Source organism: Cercospora beticola, chromosome 4 (genome assembly GCF_033473495.1).
Source record: "Cercospora beticola chromosome 4, complete sequence".
Classification (NCBI taxonomy): Eukaryota; Fungi; Ascomycota; class Dothideomycetes; order Mycosphaerellales; family Mycosphaerellaceae; genus Cercospora; species Cercospora beticola.
Genome location: NC_088938.1, coordinates 3,409,446 through 3,432,924, shown reverse-complemented (window position 1 = coordinate 3,432,924; position 23,479 = coordinate 3,409,446). Strand labels below are relative to the sequence as shown.

The following is a 23,479-nucleotide window of genomic DNA, read 5'->3' as shown; positions in this document are numbered from 1 at the left end:
TGTGTGAAGATCCAGCCGGACGCCCTGGGATGCCAAAAAGCGTGAGCAGCTCGCTCGGTGGAACACCAAGTTTGACATCGGCATCGCTTGCTGCACAATCACCCTCGAAAGCCCTTCATTGTACTATCACGATCGCGAACTGGTCATGGCTGCGACACAGAAGAACCAGGCTCAACTGGCATTGGCGAAGCAACGCAATCATGTTCCATGGTGCGAGCAGTATGAACGCATGATATCTGGCATGCTGTATGTGTGTGCAATCGGGTCGTAGACATGAAAACACATATCCTTGAGTCGCTCGCTGACCGGCTCGCTGCCTTGCAGATATGACTCGTTTGTGCCAGAGATGAAGAAAGCTCGCTTCCACGCTCGTGCCTGGCAGCACAAATACAACCACTATTTCCCCACGGATGTGGAAAGTGCAGATGCACAAGAAAAGTTGGAAGCACAGCGCGAGCAGGATCTTGGTCAGATATTGGGGCACATTGGCAAAGGGGCGTATATCGAGCCTCCTTTCGCCTTCGACTACGGGTGCAACATCAGTATCGGGGATCGCTTCTATGGCGCGTTCCGGCTGACGATCATCGACTGTGGTTTGGTCACGATCGGGGACCGAGTCATGGTAGGTCCCGGTGTATCCATCTTCGCCGCAACCCACGAGACCGAAGTACAGAGTCGAAGGGACGACATCGAATTCGCGAAGCCGGTGACCATCGGGAACGACTGCTGGATCGGAGGACACGTGGTCATCTTGCCTGGCGTGACAATCGGTGACGGCTGCACGATTGCTGCAGGCTCGATCGTGACCAAAGATATTCCTGCCTGGAGCGTGGCAATGGGGTCTCCCGCGAGAGTGGTGAGGAAAGTGCGTGCTTTGGATCCCATTCACAGCCAGGCGAATGGATGCTGAAATGTTCCGTCGATCCACGTCAGAAGAATAGATAGTCATGTTGGCGTTGCAGAAGGGTGGAGCAGGTCTGTACGTGTCGGGTCAGCAGGAATGATGACATAGGGCAGGCCAACATACATATTCCATCCAAGGCACATTGGCCCAGTGTTGGGTGTTTTGCTCCCTTTCTTTCCAGGTGGCATTGAGGATGGTCCACATGGCGTCCTGGGTGAATGCGGATGCGTTGGCGATTTCAGCCAACTGCATGCGCACGTAGTCTTGCAGGTGAGGAGATTCGGTCTCGGTGCCGGCAATGAAGAGAGGAAACAGGAGGCGTTTGTGAAAGGTGGTGCCGCGTGGGACGCGGGCACATGCGTCCAGAATCTCGGCTACGGATGTGCGGAAGCGGTCGTCGGTGCATGGGTGCTCGAAGGGGTCAGGAAAGCGCATGGTGCGGATGAGGGCAACATGGCGCCAGGCCTGGGCGACGAGTCGCCATTCCGGGTGTTGGGTGGGATAGACCTCGTCGTCGGGCTCCCAGGCGCGGAGGAAGCGCTCCGTCTCGTCGGCGGCGGTGACCAAGTCGGCTCGACTGGCGATTTCGGCCAGGAAGGCGTTGCCCGTCTGCAACAGCTTGCCGATACGACGAAAGATGCGCACGGGACAGCCGGTCAGGATGTCGAGGGTGAAGTCGGCGGTGTCGCGCGTGGCTTGACGGACGGCGTCGTGGTGGGCGAGCTTTTCGGCGCCGCTGAAGCCGCGCAGCATGTCCAGCCAGGCCAGCGCGGTGAGCACGAAGGACGTGGTCGAGTGCGGAGCGGCGGGTCCACGCGCGACGAGGGTGTTGCAGTAGGGGGCGACGCCGGTCAGGTGAGCGCCGTGGGTGGAAATTCCCGACTCGCACATGTCGTGCAAGACCAGCAGCAGCGCCGTCACCAGCATCTCGTTCTCCTCGGTCGGGCTCAGGCCGCCGACGTCGTTCTTGGCGAACAGCGACGACAGGGTCTGGATGGCGGAGAGGCGGTGCTCCAGCATGCGCGTCAGATCAGCGCCGGGCAGACACGACTTGCGCGTGTGGCAGATGGTCAGGCCCAGCACGGCCTCGAGCACGCCGACGTGGGTGTAGGCCAGCGGTACGACGTGCACGCGGAAAGGGTTGGCCAGCGGCGGCGGCGCGATGGCGAGGTCTTCGCACACGCGCTCGTCGACTATCTCGCCGTTACTCCTGCCTGTACTACGGCAGCGGCGGGGGCGGGGGACGCCAAGGCATACGCACAGTAACGCAGCAGCTCATGTGTGCCCGGCAGGCTGAGCACATGCTGCATACGGACATCTTGAGGGGAGGCGACGCTCGTCTCGTCGATCGTGTTGCTCTCGTCGTGCGTCGACGGCGTGTAGATCAGGTCGTGCGGCGATGCGTCGTGCACTGCCCACTCGTGCTGCTGCTGCTGCTGCTGCTGCTGCTGCTGCTCCTCTTCCTCCTCCGCCACCTCCTCCGCCACGGCGGTGCTGCCTTCGTCAGTTGTTGACGACGGCTGGCGGACATGATGGAAGTGGAATTGGAAGCGCGGTGGATATTCACACCGCACGCCATGCTCCACGCATCGACCACACGTGGGCCGCTTCCGGTCACACTTGCGACACTTGGCGCGACACACGGCGCATGCGGGATCTGTAACATCACAGATTAGTCAAGACTGGCATTGCCATGCTGCGCGGACGTACTCTTGCGCGCGCCTCGCGATGGCGCTGGCGCTGGCATGAGATGGAGGAGAAGAGTGTGGTGCTCGCAATCGCGTCGGCAATCCGGAACGGGATATATAGCATCCGCCGTGCCAAGAAGCGCGGGGCGCAACTCTTGCTGGTCATTTCCGACTCCATACATCGAACTACATACACTCCCACGACGACGCGTCAAAATATCAACAGGCCACCGCTGCCGCTCACGACACTGCCCGTGACCCATCGGCTCTCTTCCGAGCACAAAAAGCTCACCAGCGGCGCAATGTCTCGCACCTCGCCGACGCGCGCTTCCGCCGGCGTGCTCTCGATCATGGGCTGCATCGAGTCGATGAACTCGGGCGTGCTGCTGTAGTACCCGTCCGTCGCAATCGGGCCCGGATTGACGCAGTTGACGGTGATGCCCTGCGACTGGCCCAGCTCCGTCGCCCACACGCGCGCGAACGCCTCATTGCCCGCCTTGGTCGCCGCATACACCGTCGTCTCCGCCACCCCCATCCGCGCCGCCGCGGAACTGATCAGCACGATCCTGCCGCCGCGCGCCATGTGCGGCACCACGGCCTGCGTGAGAAAAAGTGGCCCCCGCAGGTTCACCGACACCAGCTCGTCGAAGAAGGCCTCGTCCACGTTGGCCAGCAAGCGGTCGTCGCCATTGGCCGCGTTGTGCACCAGCAGGTCGATGTGCGCCGTGGAGCTCAGCGCGAGCGCCGCATCGACAAGCTTGCTGCGATCTGCGGCGTGCACGACACTGCCTTGCACCGCCACTGCTTTGCTTCCCGCCTTCTGGATCTCCGCAACGACTGCTGCTGCCTTGGCCTCGGACGTGGCGCTGGTGTAGTTCACCACCACGCTTGCACCTCGTCTGCCCAGCTCGATAGCGATCCCGGCGCCGATCCCTCTGCAAATGTAGCACATCAGTTCCTGTCACGCATCTCTCCCACCGCCGCTGCCTCACATACCTGGCAGACCCAGTCACAATGCCCGTCTTTCCCTTGAGATTCGCCGCAAATGAGGGTGATACTGTGGGCTGGCTACCGTTGGCACCCGTGCCACTCTGTTCGTTCTCCCCGGCGGCCATATCGAATGAAGTTGCGGATGCCTGGTTATAAGGCGATCAGGGATTCAATGTCAGGAGGGACGAGAAGAAAGCGATTGCACCAGAGTTGAGTGATCGCTTTTTTGCTTGAATGTCAGTCTGATATGTGTTTCCCATTCGCACGGCCATCTGAGCTTCGCCTGAATCTGATAATGCCGATCAGCTTGCACCAAGAACGTCTGCGCTGCTACGTTTCCGAAAAGAGCAGTACTCGCAGCGGACCTGCGCAGCCTGGGCGGTCTTTCCCGATCGGGTAATAATCGCAGCTCGCACCCGGCCTGGTCCCTTCGTATCTCCGTATGGCAGCTCCACGGCGGCGGTCCCATAACAAGTGCTTTCGCATCCCACAAGACCTTCCTGGGATGGCAAACCGCCGCGAAGTCCGGTCACAAACATGGCGACCACCTCGCCACACTACCACCGCATGTCAGATCAGGTGGTACAGACCATTGTCTACAAGCGAGTGGACGAACTGGAGCTACACCTGGACGTCATTTATCCTCGCGGGGCACGAGGCCTTCCAGTGGTGCTCTGGTTCCACATCGGTATGTGAAGCACATCTCGTTGTCGAGACATCTGTAGATCACATGATTGACGCCGTGTGTCATTAGGAGGCCTCGTTCAAGGCCATCGTGAGACTGCCGCACCCCACCAACTTCGCAATGCGTCCAGGTTGGGATACGCCTTGGTCACTGCAGACTATCGCCTTGCACCCCAGGTGGGAATGGATGACATTTTGGCAGATGTGACGGATTGCATCACGTTTGTCCGAACATCATTGATCTCCCACATCAAACCTGGAATCCTGGACACCACTCGCCTTGCTGTCACGGGGAGTTCAGCAGGTGGCTACCTGGCACTACTCGCAGGCTTATACGTCGAACCCAAACCTCTCGCCATCATTGCCATCTATCCCGTGACGGATCTTGCTGTCATCCTTCTACACCAATCCCCAACCTCATCCTTGGGATGAAGGCCCCGTGGCTCGCGATTCAGTTGCAGAACATCTGGATCCGCAAGCGCCCGCAATCGCCAATAATCACAGTGAGTCACCACGACAGCAACTCTACTTCTACGTAATCCAGGAAGCGCTGCTGCCCGAACTTCTTCGACTTCGACCGGGAGACGATACGTATCGCATCTGCAAGAACCTTCAAACCCGATCGATGCCTCCGACCTATGTGGTTCATGGAGACGCGGATCGATCCGTGCCAGTTACACATTCTGACGAAGTCGTTGGCGCAATGCTTGGGCTCGGTTATGAAGTCATGTATGATCGCCTGATTGGTGCGGACCATACATTCGATCTGGAAGATGACGTGGAATTGCCTCGATTGTACGCATTCTTGAAGAAACACCTGCGTATATAGATATAGAATGCAGCGCATGCGAAAGGACTTGATATTGAAGAAGATCCTAATGCCTTCCGAGTGGATGTTGATGTGCAACGTATCGATGACTGGACTCTATTAGATGCTGCGTGATAGCCCAAATGAATCCCAGCCTGCTCAAGATCTCTCAAGCATCGGTAACGTAGGAAGATAAGTGCCCACACTGAATGAACAAACGACTCTTATTGTCTTGGAAAATCAAACCCCAGCCAATCCACATATCCTACTCATCCCAAACCACCGCATCAGCCATCATCTCCACCACCATCCCCGGAAGCGCCAACTCCGCCGCCCCAATCGTAATCCAAGTCGGCCGATGCTCCGGCATCCTCTCCCTCCAAACCTCCGACACAAGCCCATCATCTTTCATATCCAGCAAAAACACCGTCATCTTATGCACAGCCGCCAAACCTTGTTCTACACCTGCCGCTTTGAGCGCGGATTCCACGCAGTTGAAGCACGCGGAGATTTGCTCGCGATGGGAAGGTGTTGAAGAAGAAGAAGATAATGGACCTGTGACGAGTTCGTTTTTGTCGAGGTGGAAACCTGGTTGGCCGGAGGTTGTGATCCAGGTGGTGGTTTTGGAGAGGGGGATACGGACGCTGTGGGAGACGCCGAGGGAGTGGAAGAGGGAGCCGAGGGGAGTTGGAGGTTGGTAGACTTGGGCTTTGGTCTTGTTGTTGTTATTGGCCATGGTTGTGGGAGCTTCGGCAGGTTTTGTGCGAGATGAGGGGTCCGAGATTTGGCTGTTGTTTATTTTGCTCTGTTGGGATTGGAGGTGGGACACGGCAGCAATGATAGGACTTCGATGATTCTGGTCGAGTGGTCAGGGTGAGTTATATGGAGGATGAGAGAAAAAGAAGGAAAGAGAAACGTGCGGGGACATGGCGGGCGTATGGTTTATATATGCAGATGCTTTGCAGTGTAGTCTACTACTGAAGCGCCGAGATCGCAAGGATGATTCTGACCTAGCAGACATGGGAGCGAGCGGACGGTCCTTCCTAAACCATTTCTCTCGTGCAGGCGACGCACGTGTTCCCGTTTCTGATCCTCGTTGAGGGTATGATTTGCCGGAGCATGCTTTGACAACTCTCAAACGACTGAGGTACTCTTGCGGATTGTAGAGTCCAGCATTCACGAGGATGGACGTTCTGTCTGCCGATTGCATGCATGAAGTCGTCATGACTGCTTGAGGAGTACATACGTGCATTATTTGTAGGGAATGGGAAAAATATCGAAACTCAGAATGTGTTCTGGCGACGCTGAATCTACAACTTTGGTTCGTATGCTTCGTTCGCTCCTCGAACTCCTAATTGTCGCATGACCGAGTCCGCAGCAAGCCCACCTTGCTCCATCGCGCCTTCAATAAAAGCCCTCCACCCGGAAGCCCAATCCGCATTCGCCATCAGAACATTTCCGTGGGGCGACTGCAGCTCCGCGAGATACTTGGTCAGGAAACCAGCCCGATACCAGGCAGGTCCGCCAAGCGAATAACGATCGCTAGTCCAGTCATGGAAGATGACTTTGCGAATTTCCATGGGATGAAACCTCTTCAGCGCCACTTCCAACCTCTCAGGCTCCTTGAGCGGATCGAGGATCCCGCGATTATCGCCTGCGAATGAGGTGATGCGGGTGGACTTTCCGTCTGCGCAGAATCCATCGCCGTAGACGTAGAGAAAATCGCCGGGCCATGTGCAGCCGCGCAGTCCACGGAGATCGCCTTCCGCGATGGCGTGGATCTTTGTGAGGTAGTTTTGATGGCCGATTTGAATGGCCTCGCGTCGGAGCATGGAGAGGGGAGGATCGAATTCCACTGTGGGTAGGACGTGGAGAGGCATTGTGTTGACCACGCGTTGAGCGCGGAAGACCTCGCCGCCTTCAGTGGTGAGAGACACGGTTCCGTTGCGGTCAACAACTTTTGTGACACCGTGCTGGAAAGCGTATTGCAGACCTAACCCCACAGCATCGTCGAAGATAGCTCTCGCGAGGCTGGATTGACCGGCCTTGACTTTGTAGAGCGTCCAGAATTCTTCAAAGGTTTCGGGAGTGAAGCCCTGCAGGGACTGCGAGCGAAGCAATTCAAGGAAACCCACATTCGCCGGAGTGCCTCCTGCCATGTGTGGGACCAGAGATTCAATCAGAGCAATCTCGTCTGGAGTCAAGAGATGTCGGACTTGTTCAATGCGATCCTGACATGAGAGCTGATCGACTTTCTTGACCTCTTCTGGACTGACGCGAAGATTCCCCAATGTCGAATATGGCAAGGGGCAAATATCTCTCCCGTCATTGCCATCATAGTTGACCAGTATTTTCCACGCCCGGTTTGTCATCGCCCCTGCCTCCTCCAGCGATAGCTTCCGCGAGCCCGATCCAGTATCAAGGGTGAAATACGATGCACCGCCACCCTGGGTCCGAGTCATGGAAACCTCATCTTTGAGGCCATACCGCTGCAACTCTGCCCAGAGTCGGCCATGCACATGTGAGATCCAGGTGCCACCCATCTCAAACGTCGTGCCGTCCACTTCGGCACTCCATGTGCGTCCTCCCACACGATCTCGTCCTTCCAGGAGCAGTGTCCTTTTGCCTAGTGGAGCGTAAGCTGAACAATTTCCATTTGCGAAATCTCGACGACTCATTTGTACCTGCTTTCACCAGATCTCGAGCGGCTACAAGTCCCGCATAGCCGGAACCGATCACGATCGCTTCCCACAGCTGATCTTTGGAACCTTCGTGTATCTTGCGTTGCGGCTTGATCACACAGTATGTGTGCAATCCTTTTGTGAGGCCCTCGATTTTTGTGTAAGTATAGCCATCATGAGATAGATTTGCCTGGTACGGCGCCATTCTGCCTTTGTCGGTGCTGTGGAGACTTTGTAAAATGGGGAAGAAACTTCAGGCAAGGTGCAGTCTTGAGGTTCGAGCTGAAAGACGTCAGAATAGCTTGTTATATCACTGGCGAACCTCACCCGCAGGATTCTGCGTGACACGCATGGTCGCTGCCGTTGCGGCAGAGCACGTTTTCGATGCCTGCCGCGCTCGGAGCTTGCCTGTCGTTCCCCGCTCAGCCCCGCCAAGTTCCAAATTTCCTAAAGCAGTACAAGTTTGAGCGCTACATCTTGTTTGGGAAGATCTTCCAGCTAATTAATCCAAGTTTTTCATAACGCTCTCGCAGCGACGTGTCCAAGTTCAGGCCTGATGGGCGAGGAACGGTGGAATGGTCATCTCATAGCGAGCGGCGGACTGATAGGAATCTTGTCATCTCATAGCGAGCGGCGGGCTGATAGGAATTTTGTCATCTCAGATTGCCACGCGACCACAGCCACCTCCGCACACAGGTTCCAAGATAGGCGGAAGCCTACCCCAGAACTTGGCGTCAATTGTATCTTTTGCATCTGCCTCTATAGAGCGAGGACGAGGTACAGTGGGATATTTTCTGTGGTTGAAGTTTTTCACCGTCTGTGGGCGAACGCAGCGATACTAAGAAGCGTCTTGGAACTGCGAGACAGAGAAGTTATCGTCAAAGTTGAGCAACAATCCGAGAGTTCAGCCTATCTGGAGAACCCCTGTCCGCCTCCTTTGGCTTAGGATGAACGAGATAGCTTCATTGATTCGATAGATCTAGAGTTCCACGGTGGCCTGGCATTTGTGGCACCCGGCAGCGACAGACAGGTACGCGAGTTTCTGTACCTCGTGCCCAACGCGCGTGGCGCGAGCATAAAAAGTCAGATCTCGCCCGGAAACGATAGGCCCGCGACACATTTGCAACAAGGGGATTGATTCTACAGCACCACATATCCAGCTGCGCTACACAATCTTTTGCTCATAAATCACGCATCGAGCCATACCACAATATGGGCTACGACATTCAAGTCAAACAGCCCCTCGACGAGGCAGTCGAACATGACTCGACGGTGCAGACAGGCACCATGGAAGATCTCAAAGGAGACCTAGACGACAACATCCTCCGAGCACAGGGTCACGAGGCGGTATTGATCCGACAGTTCAGTTGGATCGCAGCTCTCGGTCTGGGCTTTTCCATCACGAATTCTTGGGCAGGCTATCTCGTTCGTCACTCTCGCGCCGTCTCTCAAAATCATTGATATCGCTCCGACTAACGTTTCGCAGAGCTGTTTCGGTCAGAATCTCCATTACGGCGGACCCTTCTCTTGCATATTCGGACTCATCCTCGCATTCTTCGCCCAAGGCACCGTGACGACAGGTCTCGCGGAGCTTGCATCGGCGTTCCCCTCGAGCGGTGGGCAATACCACTTTTGCTACATTGTTGCCCCAGAGAAGTCGCGGAACTTCTTCGCCTTTGTCATCGGATGGATGTCAGTCCTGGCATGGTGGATCGTCACCTGTTCTGGTCTTTCGCTGATCGCAGTCACCGTCTCGGGCATCGCCAATTTCCGGTATCCATCCTTTGTCGCCTCGCAATGGCAGATTTACGTCATTTATCTGGGTGCATGTCTCATCACCATCATTCCCGTTTTCGCGATTCCCAAGAAGCTCTCGTGGGCCACACAGTTTGGCTTGTATTGCTCTATCTTGGGCTGCGTGGTATGGCTGGTCGTATCATCCGCTATGCACCAATCTACGAATTCCTCGGCTCTAGTACAGCAAAATCTTGGAGATAGCGGATGGGATGGTGGCTTTGCATTTGTGCTTGGGATCGCAAATTCCATGTATGCGTACGGAGGCACAGATGGAGGTCAGTATCCAGACCAACATGTCAATCGTCGAATTTCGCTCACGATACATTAGTGATTCACATCAGTGAGGAGATCCCTCGCCCCGGCCGCAAGGTCCCTCAGCTGATGGTCACTACCATGCTCATCGGTCTGCTAACATCCATGCCTTTGGTACGTTCCCGATGTGCAGAAGAACCTTCAGAGCGCTGACACTGAGTTCTCGATGCAGTTCATCGTCCTCAACATCTTTATGACTGATCTCGATGCCGTGAGAACCTCGGCATCGCCCGCCATTGAGATTCTCAACCAAGCGTAAGAGCACTTCCCAAAACACATGACCAGCGACACGAGGCTGAAGCAGAATTTGTTAGGACCGGCAATCGTGATGTGACTACCTTTCTCTCAGTCTGGCTGCTCATCGTCTTCATTGCTTCACTTCCCTCCCAGTGGATCGCGTCCGGTCGCATTGCGTGGGCCTTTGCTCGAGATGTATGCAAGCCTATAATAGTGCAAGTGTTCTTGCGCGTCGAATGCTGATCGCTTGCAGAATGGGTTGCCATTGTCTAACTTCTTCTCTCACATTGACACCAAGCTAGAATTTCCGGTTCGGACGACCATTGCTGCCCTCTGTTTCGCCTCACTCTATGGCCTGCTCTATCTCGCCAGCACGACAGCCTTCAACAGCATTGTCACATCTGCGGTCCTTTTTCTGAACGTCACATACGCCGTTCCCCAGGGACTCCTCCTGTGGCAAGGTCGGTCCAAAGTCCTGCCCGGCCGCTACTTTGACCTGGGGACTTTCGGCCTTTGCTGCAATATCTTTGCCGTGGTCTGGACAACTTTTCTGGTCGTCATCATTTGCTCCCCTCCAGCATTACCCGTGGCGGTCGGCAGCATGAACTACACGAGTGTCGTATTCGTGGGTTTAAGCAGCATTGTCCTGATTCTGTGGGTGACGTTAGGAAAGAAGAAGTTTCAAGGACCTACTATCGACTGGGCCGCCCTGCAAGCATCTAACGAGATATCCAAATAGAGGATTCAATTGTTCTACGTAGTTTGCAGAATCTATCTTCCATTCGCCGGCATAATACTTGTGACGGCTACCGCGAGAAAGTTTGATCTGTCCAATCGTTGATTGAAATGCATAATAAACATGGAAGAACAAGCCTAGACTGCTTCTGGAGGATAGCTGTCTACATTACACTAAGATGAGCGCAGACACAAACATTGCACTACCCAACAACACTATTCCTGCTCGCATGCTTTCTGCCTCGGACTCTCGAACCACACCAGACAAACAGTCTCCCGTTACATTCGCATCGTCTCCCGTGATGTAAAAACTAGCGACACTGAATGGCAGCTGCGTACATTCCTTCTCGATTGTATGTTCGCAGCCACTCCATTGATATGGAGCGTGATCGCTCTCCAGACAATCCTCGCCGTCGAATACCAATAGTGCAAGCTCTACAGGATCCACATCAGGTGATATATTCTCCGGTGTAGGCAAAAATTGGAAGTCCACCTGCGAATAATTTGCTGTGGTGGAGAAGTTCTCTTGTCCAAAGGCGCTGAAAGAAAGCCGACAGTCGGGTGCGTTGGGGTTGCAAGTTGTAGATGAGTTGATAAAGATCTCCGCAAAGTTGTAGCAACCTGACGTCGTAATGTTGGTATATAGACTGAACCCAACATATTCGGGTCTGAATTCGGTCTGTAGGCATTCGTAGTTCCCAGGTGTTGCGAAGCCTCTGGATCCTAGACCCCAGTGGTATACAGTGGGACCTTGACCCTGTATGAGAACGGGCCAGGTTTGAACAATAATGATGAGGGTGATGAGCCTCATGATATCGAGGTCGAAGCGATGTTCAAGACTGGGGAGACTATAGGCGAGAAGAGTGAAGTGATGTTTCGAGATTGTGTAATACACTCGCTTATGCCATGTCACTGTCATAATTTCGAAGGATCACTTAGTGCAACGTTGCACGTGAAACGCCTAGCTGCTAGGAGCTACGTATTCCACATGCTCGATAAATTGGCATTATCTTCTACCTCCGCGGAAGGGTGCTCATTGATCAGTGCAGCCTCCTTCTCGCCAACAACAATGCCAAGCCATGCCACGAACTGGCAACGACGGTGCCATGGAGAGCGCTGCGCGTCGAGGTGCTTGAGCGTGCACGAACCATATGCTCGGTATCTTGGCAATGACTTGACCAGTACAGCCTCCTCGATGACCATTCGAAGAAGACTATTATCGAGTGCACCATGGTCCAACACGCAATCCCCGCGATCATCAACAAACGTGGCAGAGAACTTCGCTAGCCCGTGGCCAGCTCTGTGTTCCCAACGATAGGCTGCATCAACAAGATTGAAATTGCGCAGGCTAGAGTTATCAATGATCTAGAAACCGTGGTCGACGTGGACGCCTCTACCATCAGGGCCCAAGAGTTCAACGCCGTGGATGGCCCTTCATCGTTCCCACCTCAGTTCACGGAGCTCCGGGACAATTTTCAGAGCGATTGCGGAGATGTGGGGGCCCCGTGCAACACTTCTAGTGTTGTGAGTGGCACATGGTACGTACCATGGTACATGTACCATGGTACGTCGTACCATGGCCTCCTATGGTGCATGGTACAATCATGTGATCCATCACCTGACCTAAAAGCTAGTCATGTGATAGCAAACCCTACCCTAAGGGGCGCCAGATGATAGCGGTAACAACATAAAGATCAGACCTATTATACGATAGGAGGCGCTGGCTAATCATGGTACATGTACCATGATGTACCAAGAATCGTCTATGGTACCTCGTATTCACAACACTAAACACTTCCCTGACCGTTCAGAACAACGTTGAGCCGCCCTTCTTATCTGAGGGCCTGATTTGTGTTGCTAGCGGTGCAATCTGACATAGTCTTGGTCATAGCGTCTTCTCCTCTTAAGCGTGTTCCTGCTTCGGCGACAGAGCAGCGATCATTTTCATATCGAAGGCTCGTGGGTCACGGCAACTCCGGAAGCGCTGCATTGCCGCGATCGCAGCAACAATTTCGAAGAGCAGCCTACGTGTATACAGTATTATATACCTCTAGTGTGTCTTATATTCACGGTTCTGTGTCGAATGAAGCTTTGCTAATACCCTTAAACAGGTAAATGATTGCCTGCGACCTTCTTGAAACTGACGCGCATTTCCGGGTCGATCAGTCGTATCGACTCCGTTTCTAGCCCATTCTCACCGACAGCGTCATCTCCTGGGCTCCAGTCATACTTCAGCAAGAGATGTGCAAGTGCAATCTTGACTACATTGGCAGCGAAGAACCTCCCTGAAGTTGCGATCAGCATCTCACTTCATACTGCAGCTGGATGACATACCTGGACAAGTGTGAATACCATATCCGAACGCAAGATCGCGTACACTTGTGGAAACATATTGCCAACTTTGTGCCTTGCCTTCTCGCTCGCGGAGACGTGCAAACCGGGTGAGGTCGAAGATCTCTGGCTGAGGATAGAGCGTGGGCTCTTGAAAATTTGCTTCGAGCATACAGCCAGCACCCTTGGGAACGACACTGCCGTCTGCAAAGACTGTCTCTGAAGTACAAACTCGAGCCATTGCCACTGGGATTCAGGTCAGCACGCCGAAAACACGCTACAAAGTTGAACGTTTTGCACGTACACCGCCCCTGCGTGATTCGCAACGACTCCTTCAGGAAATCGTCCATCAATTTAAGATTATACAGCCCAGCTTTGGTCCAGCCATGCTCGCCGATGACAGCAACAATCTCCTCACGAAGAGGCTCTATGAAGGTCTTGTGCTGACATATATGCTGAACAGCCTGGGAGATAGGTCAGCAAGCCAAGGCTCTCTGGTGATCCCAACGTATTACACACATGGCAGAGGATATGTGAAGTAGTCTGGATAGCCACCATCGATAGCTGCAACTGCGCTGCTACGACGTCGACTTTCACCTTCGAGATGTGAGCCTCTTGTTGAAGCCAAGATATTGCATCGTTGCTCTCCTTCCACACAGATCAGTCTAAGCTCTCTACAATGCATGAGCAACGCACATACCTTCTCCGATTGTCCTCTCCGCTTCAATTCTGCTGCCACCAAGATCCGGGCGTCTTGTACCAGTTGTCTCAACACAACACAAGATGGCAGAAACCAATGTTTGATGGGGCGCAGAAGTGCAATACACTTTCTCAACTCGGACGCTGCTGTAAAACTCAGTCCAGCGTACTGCTTTTGAATTCCAAGCCACTTGGAATCCTCGCAAAGATAATCACCAACGAATGGTCGTGACGACATCTTCGTGACGATATCAAGGACAAGTGGTTGGATCGGTACAGTCGCCCATGTGTCGTGGTCTCCAAAGTTGTGTGCGATCGAGTCCACGGCATCTTTCACTAAATTGGGTCGGAGGATATCGAGAGCTGGCGTCAATCGTCGCAACAGCGTATCTCGGATGACTGAGCTGTGGACCGAGACTCGTGCCGCTTCGAAACCTGGATAATCTGCAAATGAGTCCAGCCGTAGCGCTTCTGCAACGCTCATGGCCGGACTTTTGGCAAAGGCTTCAGTGTTGCAGTTCCTGACAATCACCTTCGCGCCCGTTCCGGTCTGGATCTGGAATGGTCCAGCATATCTTCTCAGTCCTTCTTCGATGAGTTTGTTGCCATCTTTGAACCAGCTTTCGAGTGGGTCCTGGCCTTCCAAAGTCGCGAAAGGAAGTCTTTGAGAGCTCAGCCGCTTTCGATACGAGTTCGCAAAGACGAGGAGCAGGATAGAAGCGGAGGCGCTAAGAATGACAAAACGATATGGAGCCAAGCTTGACCATAGGGCAGTCACATCCAGCTCTGGAAAGCTCATACTGTGTCAAGCTTCTGGCTATTGTTGACACAGACCGTTCTTCCTGCTACGTGTGGGCAGAGTGTGTGCATGGTCTTTGAGACAGGTTTCGCAAATATGATGAATCTTCGGTGAACCACGGAGGCTGTGGTGACAACGTATGCTGGCCGTCTTAGCCACTGAAGGCGATGCGAGGGTATGCATGTAAGTTCATCGACGCTCCCTACCAGGTCCAACTTCCACTACACGTGTACTCCACAGTCGATAATTCGGCTTGGCGAGCGGAGGAGTATTGGTCAAGCGTGGGCGAAGACCTCTCACGAGGATGTGGAATCCTTGCATGTCGAATGGTAAAAATACGGCCTCCGGTGTTGAGCCTGAACGACCGTTGTCCCGTTCTAGGGAGCAACTCCGCAAGCCTTCGGCGAAACCTCGGCTCCATTGTGAAGCCGAGCTGGTGGTCTGAGGTGTCTCCTGGCCGGCTCATTCTGCTATACATATCTTGCACTCAACTCATGCATACGCTCACCGATACCCGAGTGGGCAATCGCAGGCACCAGAGACTGGGAATCTATGCTAGACTGCTATGAATACAGGAGGTTTGCCCATCTTGTGCTTGTCAGACTCCTACCATTATACACGTCTCAGATTCTGTATAACTCGATAGAGTCAGTTGCTGCCTCGCAACACAAAGCCATCATGATTGGACTCACCGTTGAAGCAAGAGATGATCGCGGAATGTTCTCCCATGATCACAGGACGCACATTCGCATCAAGTCATCAAGTCAGCAACAGCATCGGCCTTCCTTACCGCAAGGATACGCAAAGCACCATATTGTATACCTGGACAGTATACATATGCCGCTCGCACAATTCGACTTTGACCACACGCTTGAAGTCCATCACAGTACACCTGCAAATCTGGTCGCCGAGCGCATACGAACAGCGACTATCGTTGTATCAGTTCTCACACCTGTGGGAGCATCGGATCTAGATCAAGCGCCCAACGTGCGACTGATCGCCGCGCTATGCAGCGGATGCTCTTGGATCGATAAGCCTTACTGTCAACGTCGTGGAATTGATGTTGTGCACGTACCTCATGCAAGCATTGAAGCAGTTGGAGAACATTTCCTCGGACTTTACTTCGCCTGTCGAAGGCGAATTCCTGCGGTCAATCAGTGTGTAAAGGATACTCAAACCTGGAAGATGAAGAAAACGTTGACCAAACATTTCTGGACCGACGGTCCTCCGCTGAGTTGCAAACAAGAGACCTTGGGCATCATAGGGTACGGCCGCCTCGGACAGAGAATTGAAGATCTTTGCAGAAATGTGGGCTTCGAGAAAGTGCTTGTAGCAGAGCGAAAGGATGCCAAGACAGTCAGAGAAGGCCGCCTGCGCTTCGAGCAAGTGCTTGAGCAGAGCACTGTGCTCGCTATTGCTTGTTCATTGACGGATGAAGCATGCGACATGATACACGAACCCGAGTTGAAGCGTATGCGGAAGGACGCAATTATTGTTAATATCGCCAGAGGTGGCATCATTAACGAAGCTGCTTTGGCCACCGCACTGAAAGAAGGCTGGATATACGGGGCCGCCCTGGATGTTCTCCAAAATGAACCCGCAGGACCTGGAAGTAGTCCACTTTTGCCGAGAACAGAGCATGGCGAGGCGGAGGTTCCAAACCTCGTTTTCACAGCACATCTTGCTTGGTTCGCTGGATCCACAATGCAGGCTATGCAAGAATGCAATCGCGACGGCATTGCTGCATTCATCGAAGATCGGATGACAGATCCATCAATTCAATCCAGTGTCATCGTGCACAATGGCAGGATCTGGAAGTAGCGGTCCTGTGAGCATGCCCAATCACGCCATTATCTTCCTGACTCTCATCCTCGCCTCGGGATGGAGTATCATCATAGACTCGATCTCCAAGGTCATAGGGTGGTCCTCAGATGGGTCGAGCTGCCAATCGTAATGAAGTACCAAATACGCGAGCAGCATCTTCATAATGTCTGCTGCAAGAAATCTCCCTACAAGAGATGAGTGTTCAAAGGCTTGTGGCATTCTCTCAGTAAAGGGAGCGGCTCACCAGGACATGTTCGCAACCCGAAACCTGAAACGCAGATCGTCAGCCAACCACTCAAGGCCGATTTACACGGCGTGGTAACTCACCGAATCCCAAATGCTCCACACTGGTTGCTACAAAGCTCGGCTTGGGGAGTGCAGGCTGTTGAGGCTTCGCATAAGTCTGCAGGAAGCGATTGGGGTCGAATTCGTTTGGAGATGGATATGTTTTATCATCGAGCAATTTCGATTCCAGCACACAGCAAGCGCCTTGGGCAATTTTTGTGCCATCGGAGAAAGTGACGTCGTGGATTGCCACACTGTTCATCGAGACTTTCGATCATGAGTAAATTCGTTGCTTAACGCCGATGGAGCAGAACCACTCACGATAGCCCATGCTTAGTCTTTGCGATTCATTCAGGAAGCTGTCGATTTGCTTCATCTCGTAAAGTGCCGTTTTTGTCCAGTCATGCTTGTCAATTGCTGCAACGACTTCAGATCGTAGAATGGGAGCCCATTGTGGATGCTCGCAGAGGAAACGCATTGTCTCAGAACCTTATCAGTAACGATTTCACTGACCGAAAGTTCAAAGTGTCTTACTTGGCTTAAAGCAAAGGTCGTGGTCTGGACGCCGATGAGAGAAAGATGCAGCACAGCTGCTGCAATATCGGCTTTGCTATTGCTTTCTTGGATCTCTTGCGATAGCCAATGCCTAAAGATGGGTCAGTGGCAAGGTTGATCCTGTCAAATGCCGTCACGGTCCTGAACCACAACTGCAGCGGCAGCTCAAAGTTTGAAACAGAAAGGCCTCGCGTTACTTACAGCCCATCTGATCTACATGCTGATGCTTCGGGCTTCTCGATAGGCTACGACAGTGTCAGCAAGTTCATGGCATAATGTGCGTGATGCTCCCAGCCATTGTGATCACTGAAGACGAGATTTGATTGACGTACTCCATTTTCCACAGTTCCGCGTCGCTCCAGCTCACTGGCGATTTGACTTCTCGCCTTCTTTGCTGTTCGTCGCAGTGACCTACAAGAGTCCATAAACCAGTGCAAGATCGGCCGTAACATCCAATGAGTTCTCCGAAGCTCGGACGCCGCAGTGAAACTAAGTAGTGTGTAATCATTGGTCACTTCCACCCATTGCTGATTATAACAAAGAGGTGTGCCAACCAGCACTCGCGAAATTAATCGCGCTGCCAAAGCTGAGAAGTCTGTGGAAACTTTCTTGCTGGCCCAGTTTGGACTGTCGCCCAAGATCTCCTGCGTAGCTACCTCGATTTCGTCACGGAGATCCTTTCTGATGATATCGAGGGATGGTGATAGTCTATGGACCAGCATGCTTCGTAGTAACGGACTGCTGATAGCTACTTGTGCTGCCTCGAAGCCTGGGTTATTGTTCAGCAATTCCTTCAACAAGAAAATGATAAGAGTGCAAAGCTCACCAGGATAGTCCGCAAACCCATCAATGCGAAGCGTCTCAACACCACTGATCAACTTGCTCCTCGTGAACTCTTCTGTGAGGCGATGGCGTACCACAATCTTGATACCAGTCGAAGTCATGATTCGAAACGGTCCAGAGTGCTCTCGAAGACCTTTTTCGATCACCGCTCGAGCGTTGGTTGCCCATGCTTGCTTGGGATCAACGCCATCTATGCTGACCAAGGGCAGGCTAGCGACATACTTTTGCGCCGCACTTCGTCGCCGAGACCAAAAGATGATAACGACAAGACACAAGCCAAAGAAGCTGACGTAAACGTAAAGTGGATGTCTCTGAAGCATCTTTTGTTGTTGCTTGCGGTCGCGCAGTTGTCGTTATGCAATGTATACTTTTTCCTTCTTGGTCAATAAAGAAGCGGTCTACAGAAATCGTAAGAGGTCAACCGAGTTGCAGGCCATTCTTCCTTGTAGAAGCATAATGTAGAGACCTGATCCTAGTAGAGGTCCAGCATGCAAAAAGTCAAAAGCACCGACTGAAGTCTCGCGGCTGTTACCACCTACCTTGTACTTGGCAGGGGGAGCCCTGCGGACATTCCTCCCTTCTTGGTTTGTCACGCGGGCTCCCGAGTCATGCAGGTCGGACTATGCACGGGAATAGATATGCCAGTAAGCCCTGACGAGGTAGGAGGGCTCGTATTCTCGTGAGGTCGGCATCCTGGTAACATGTGATATTCTCGGTGATGGGACCATGACCATGATGAGCCCGTTCAGGAACCGGACGAAGCAGATCGTAGAAACTCTAGCTACAGTATTCACGAGCCAGTAGTAAACGCAGCTTGCGCTTCGCACATCTCCCAGTAAACACCCTTGCGTCTGAGTAGATCATCATGCTTGCCCTCTTCCACGATGGCACCTTGATCCCCAACCACGAAAATGCGATGGCTATTTTGCACGGTCGCCAGTCGATGCGCGACGGCAATAATAGTCAACTTCCCGGTAGAAGCCATGCTTTCAATCGCTCGCTGAATTGCAGCCTCGTTCTGACTGTCCAGACTACTCGTAGCCTCATCAAGAAGCAGTAGACGTGGTCGCCTCAGAAGTGCGCGAGCAATACACATGCGCTGCTTCTGACCTCCCGACATGTTACCGTGGAGGACAGCTGAAAGCACAGTGTCGTAAGCGTGCGGGAGAGAGGTGATGAATTCGTGGATTTCCGCGGCCTTTGCGGCCTCCACGACTTCCGCGTCCGTGGCTGACCATGAGAGGCCGAGAGTGAGATTGTCGCGGACTGTACCCTCAAACAAAGCAGGTTCCTGGCTTACTAGAGCACACATGCGACGCAAGTCAGCGTCTGGCATGTCGCTGAGGTCTTTGCCATCGATAAGAATGCTGCCTCGGCTTGGTAGGTAGAAGTGTTGAATCAGAGACAGAATCGTCGTCTTCCCGCTCCCGGATGGGCCAACGAACGAAACGTATTCTCCAGCTGAGATATCCAGCGAAAGGTTCCGTAAGACCGGCCGATGTTGCGAAGAGTATGTGAAGTCCACGTTGCTGAACTTGATGCATGCTCCAGCCTCAGAGGAGGATGGCGTGGCATCAGTCCCACTGGAAGGAGTTACCAGGTCGGCCAGACGCACGCACATGTTCACAATGCGATTCAAGGCCGGGCTCGCTTGAGATAAATTAGGCCCGAGAGAAAGGAACAAGCCTGCTGTTTGTCCGCCTTGTACGATTGCCGTGTATACAACAATGAATTGCAGTACGTCGTATTCGCGTGTAGCCAGCAGCCGCCCGCCGTACCAGAACGTGAGGGCGATGCAACAGAATTCCAGACTGTTGGCAAGTGCGAAGACCAGCGCCACGAGACGTGCCCGCGACAACGCACGCCCAACATGGTCCTTCAGCAGCTCGTGATATTGCATGACGGTCGGCTTCTCCAGAGTCAATGAGATGACAGTGCGAAATGCCCGGATGCTCTCTGCCGCATGGCGTCCGGACTCAATGAAAACACGTGCGTTGAACGACTCGAAGTACTGCTCGTAACGGTTTCGTGTGATGGACGCGATGAGCACAATAGGAAGTGCAGCGACCATAGTGACCAGGGTCAACTTCCAACCGACTACCAAGGAAAGTATCATAGAGCCTGTTAAGGTGAAGACTCCCACAAGTGGTAAAACCATATTCTGTAGTAGACAGGCAACGATCAGCAAAGTGTTACTTACCGCACGAGAGCTCGACGCCTATTAGACGTCGAGCATGCACCACTTACCGGGCCTGAAACTTCCTGTAGTTGCTGGGGGTCATTGCTGAGCCTTGACACCAGGCTGTCCGACGACATCTCTTCGTTGTCGTGCCAAGGAATGCCTTGTCGCAGCATAGCTTCGTAATACTTTTGCCGATAGCTAGAGGAGACGTCAATAGAAAGCGAATTCGATCCGAATCCGAGGACAGCATAGCATGAGGTGACCACGATAGCAAGCACCAGAGCCATCAATGCCCATTTGTTGCCGTCCGAGAAGAGTTTGTGGCCCGTGTGCTGAAATGCGACAACGAAATTTGCGATGATCACTGATTGTGCGGACACCGCGCCTCCTGCGCCGACTGCACCAGCAAGCACGCATAGATACGACACGCGATGGTGGCGCATAGAGTGGATCAGTCGACCAAGAGAGCGGAGATAGCCTTTTGATCTTTGGCTGGGAGCTTTGCCGTCCTGACTTGAGCTGTGGACAGAACGAACAGCAATACTGGCAGACCGGTCCTTCGTCTTCTCATCGTAATCGCTCGCAGATGGCTGGGAGCCCTTCTCGGAGAGCTCTTCGACCACATTACCACCCAAGATTTCGTCTTCGATGATTGCATCTTCGCCATTGGCATTGGCATTCCGCACTTGTTGTGTGCTGACGAGCTCGTAAAATTTGCCGTCGACACGTTGAGCCAACTCCTCTCGTGGCCCTTGCTCTACGACGGTGCCACGATCGAGAACCACAATCTGATCCGCCCTTTGAATTGTGGAGAGGCGATGGGCGATGATGATGGTCGTCCTGCCCTTTGAGATCCGGTCGATCGCTTGATCAACAATCCTCTCGGAGTGTACGTCAATTGAGCTTGTTGCTTCGTCAAAGATCAAGATGGCCGGTCGCTTCACAATGCACCTCGCGATGGCAAGGCGTTGCCGCTGACCACCAGAAAGCTTGACTCCGCCCTCGCCTACGATCGTCTCGTAGCCTTTGGAAAGACGCGTGACAAAATTGTGGGCATAAGCATCTTTGCAAGCTTCCTCCACAAGCTCCCGCTTCTTGCTTTCCTCCGCATCTTGCCAAGTCGAGCCAGCTAATCCGCGCGCAACATTCTCGTAGATCGACTCGTCGAAGAGAATGGACTGCTGCTCAACGAGACCAATTTGCGAGCGCCACCAGCGTCGATCGAGCGTCTCGAGATTGTGGTGGCCTAGGCATATTGTGCCGGTGTTCTGCAAGACCGTAGCTACTGGTGTGTTCGCGGTTGCATTCTCATCGTCGTCCTGTGCCGAAGGCGGATGATTGCGTTCAGACAGATCGTACCAGCGCTCTAGAAGCGCAACGATGGTACTCTTGCCACATCCAGAAGATCCAACAATGGCTGTTGATTGGCCAGACGAAATGGTGAGGCATAAGTCTCGCAAAATTCTCGTATCCGGTCGTCCCGGGTAGGAGAAGCAGACATTTTTGAGATGGAGGTCGGCATTAACGTCCACTTCCGGTGCTGTAAGGCCCCCGGGCTTCAATGCTTCAGCATCGATCAGGTCGAAGAGAACTTTTGCACCCGCAACAGCGCGGTTGATGCCAATCATGAGAGGAGCGAGGCCTCCAACTGCCGGCATGATCGCGATGAGGGAGAAGAGGACACTGCGACAAGATCAGTCAGCCATAAGCAGAGCTTGTCTAGGCAGGGTACACTCACGTCACAATGTCTCCAATGTCATTTATCATGCCCCGAACATATAACTTCAAGCCCAACCAGAACGTCAATGCGATGTTGGCATATGCGCAGAAGAAGTATAGCCCAAACAATACGCCTACCCACGGCGACTTCTTCAATCCCTGACGACGACCCTCACGAGTCCATGCTGCGTATCGTGCCGTCATGGCATCTTCTGCACCCAGCGACTTGACCACCCTAATACCTCGATATGCATTGGAAGCTTCGGCAGCTGCTTTCGCGTCGACCTCGATGGCCGCAACATCGAGCTTGTTGATCGCAGGCCCAATGAACCCGTAGCTGATGAGTGCCAGTAGAGTGAGAGACGTCGAAGCCAGCGTCAGAGCCCATGAATGCCAGAAGCCCACCATGTATGCAGCAATGATCAAACCGAGAGACTCAATCAGCACCTCGAGCTTGTCAGCAAGCGCGTTCTGGATCGTGGTGACAACGGTAGTCAAGGCAAATGTGGCTGATCCGGGTTTGAGATTGTCGATTGCACGAACAGGTTGGTCGAATAGTGCCGTGAAGTAGGCTTTTCTCAGCGCTGCGCAAAGGACGATGCCGACGTGTCTGAAGACGTATTTTGATACGAAGCTCATCAACAGTTTTCCGATAAAGAGGTACACAATGTAGAGAGCTAGGCGATCGATCTCTCGGCGGAAGTGACGTTCGGAAAAGTCCGAGTTTGGCTCAAAGTAGCGATTGAACCTCTGCACTACGCGCCCGAACACAACGTTCATAAGTGGCAGCATCGATCCGTTGATCGCAGACAGAAGTGCTGTCGCAGCGAGCATCCATCGATGTGTTGGCGTCGCATAACTGAGGATTCGCCAGAGCCCTATCTGTCGTGGGCCTCGCTTCGTTTGTTGTGGTGAGGCGCTCGCCGATGGTGACAGGTTTGTGTCTCGTTGCTCCATGTTGGTGCGTCCTTGCGATGGCTTTCAGATGACCGTTCATGCACGCAATCGAATTACCTGCGCTGGCGTAGTTTTCAGATCAATGGGAGCTCTGTAGACGGCTTCAGCTTCCGGTCACGACTCGCTGTCCTTTGCGGTCGCACGCCGGATCTGCCATTGCACACCCGGCGCGGCTGAACTGATGGCATAGCGACAAGGCGCTGACAGCGTGCCCGACAGCCTTTACTGCCAAGGTGACATGGCATTGAAAAGTCTTCCGCCATTTCTGCGGCCGGCGACTATACCTAAAGCGTGCGTGGATGAGGGATGAACCGGCAAGATCATGTTATGAGTTCAGCCGTCGCTGCTGGTTGCGCGATTATGTACCTAGCAGCTTTCATCAGTCAGCGAGGTACTTTGACTTTTGTTCTCCCGCGGGTGCCATGGGGAGTCTGTAGATGTCCTTGCTC

At 53.4% G+C, this 23,479-nt stretch overlaps 11 protein-coding genes across 11 annotated transcripts; 4 read left to right on the top strand and 7 right to left on the bottom strand.

The window, feature by feature from the left end:
* Positions 1-145: 145 nt before the first annotated feature.
* RHO25_006980 (uncharacterized protein) lies at positions 146-910 on the top strand (the record flags this gene model as incomplete). The annotated part of the gene is made up of 2 exons (XM_023597771.1): positions 146-246; positions 325-910. 2 exons carry the CDS (start codon positions 146-148, stop codon positions 908-910), a joined length of 687 nt encoding a protein of 228 aa, XP_023453037.1.
* Positions 911-929: 19 nt separating this feature from the next.
* On the bottom strand, positions 930-2,651 carry RHO25_006979 (uncharacterized protein; the record flags this gene model as incomplete). Its single annotated transcript, XM_065602865.1, has 4 exons — positions 930-977; positions 1,028-2,097; positions 2,166-2,561; positions 2,615-2,651. The coding sequence occupies 4 exons, from the start codon at positions 2,649-2,651 to the stop codon at positions 930-932; spliced, it is 1,551 nt and encodes a 516-aa protein (XP_065458937.1).
* A 152-nt stretch (positions 2,652-2,803) lies between these two features.
* RHO25_006978 (uncharacterized protein) lies at positions 2,804-3,707 on the bottom strand (the record flags this gene model as incomplete). The annotated part of the gene is made up of 2 exons (XM_023597770.1): positions 2,804-3,527; positions 3,589-3,707. The coding sequence occupies 2 exons, from the start codon at positions 3,705-3,707 to the stop codon at positions 2,804-2,806; spliced, it is 843 nt and encodes a 280-aa protein (XP_023452993.1).
* A 412-nt stretch (positions 3,708-4,119) lies between these two features.
* On the top strand, positions 4,120-4,698 carry RHO25_006977 (uncharacterized protein; the record flags this gene model as incomplete). Its single annotated transcript, XM_023597769.2, has 2 exons — positions 4,120-4,270; positions 4,337-4,698. The coding sequence occupies 2 exons, from the start codon at positions 4,120-4,122 to the stop codon at positions 4,696-4,698; spliced, it is 513 nt and encodes a 170-aa protein (XP_023452994.1).
* Positions 4,699-5,339: 641 nt separating this feature from the next.
* Positions 5,340-5,810, bottom strand: RHO25_006976 (uncharacterized protein; the record flags this gene model as incomplete). Its single annotated transcript, XM_065602864.1, has 1 exon — positions 5,340-5,810. The coding sequence occupies one exon, from the start codon at positions 5,808-5,810 to the stop codon at positions 5,340-5,342; it is 471 nt and encodes a 156-aa protein (XP_065458936.1).
* A 574-nt stretch (positions 5,811-6,384) lies between these two features.
* On the bottom strand, positions 6,385-7,960 carry RHO25_006975 (uncharacterized protein; the record flags this gene model as incomplete). The annotated part of the gene is made up of 2 exons (XM_023597768.2): positions 6,385-7,700; positions 7,759-7,960. The coding sequence occupies 2 exons, from the start codon at positions 7,958-7,960 to the stop codon at positions 6,385-6,387; spliced, it is 1,518 nt and encodes a 505-aa protein (XP_023452991.1).
* Positions 7,961-8,967: 1,007 nt separating this feature from the next.
* On the top strand, positions 8,968-10,840 carry RHO25_006974 (uncharacterized protein; the record flags this gene model as incomplete). Its single annotated transcript, XM_023597767.1, has 6 exons — positions 8,968-9,180; positions 9,242-9,827; positions 9,881-9,978; positions 10,037-10,119; positions 10,179-10,296; positions 10,355-10,840. The coding sequence occupies 6 exons, from the start codon at positions 8,968-8,970 to the stop codon at positions 10,838-10,840; spliced, it is 1,584 nt and encodes a 527-aa protein (XP_023452992.1).
* A 2,099-nt stretch (positions 10,841-12,939) lies between these two features.
* Positions 12,940-14,665, bottom strand: RHO25_006973 (uncharacterized protein; the record flags this gene model as incomplete). Its single annotated transcript, XM_023597766.2, has 5 exons — positions 12,940-13,121; positions 13,171-13,413; positions 13,472-13,631; positions 13,687-13,815; positions 13,868-14,665. 5 exons carry the CDS (start codon positions 14,663-14,665, stop codon positions 12,940-12,942), a joined length of 1,512 nt encoding a protein of 503 aa, XP_023452343.1.
* Positions 14,666-15,343: 678 nt separating this feature from the next.
* Positions 15,344-16,486, top strand: RHO25_006972 (uncharacterized protein; the record flags this gene model as incomplete). Its single annotated transcript, XM_023597765.2, has 1 exon — positions 15,344-16,486. The coding sequence occupies one exon, from the start codon at positions 15,344-15,346 to the stop codon at positions 16,484-16,486; it is 1,143 nt and encodes a 380-aa protein (XP_023451806.2).
* Positions 16,487-16,784: 298 nt separating this feature from the next.
* Positions 16,785-18,273, bottom strand: RHO25_006971 (uncharacterized protein; the record flags this gene model as incomplete). The annotated part of the gene is made up of 6 exons (XM_065602863.1): positions 16,785-17,041; positions 17,096-17,255; positions 17,309-17,420; positions 17,531-17,574; positions 17,662-18,098; positions 18,156-18,273. The coding sequence occupies 6 exons, from the start codon at positions 18,271-18,273 to the stop codon at positions 16,785-16,787; spliced, it is 1,128 nt and encodes a 375-aa protein (XP_065458935.1).
* A 689-nt stretch (positions 18,274-18,962) lies between these two features.
* Positions 18,963-23,030, bottom strand: RHO25_006970 (uncharacterized protein; the record flags this gene model as incomplete). Its single annotated transcript, XM_023597762.1, has 3 exons — positions 18,963-20,333; positions 20,420-22,037; positions 22,093-23,030. The coding sequence occupies 3 exons, from the start codon at positions 23,028-23,030 to the stop codon at positions 18,963-18,965; spliced, it is 3,927 nt and encodes a 1,308-aa protein (XP_023452192.1).
* Positions 23,031-23,479: the final 449 nt, after the last annotated feature.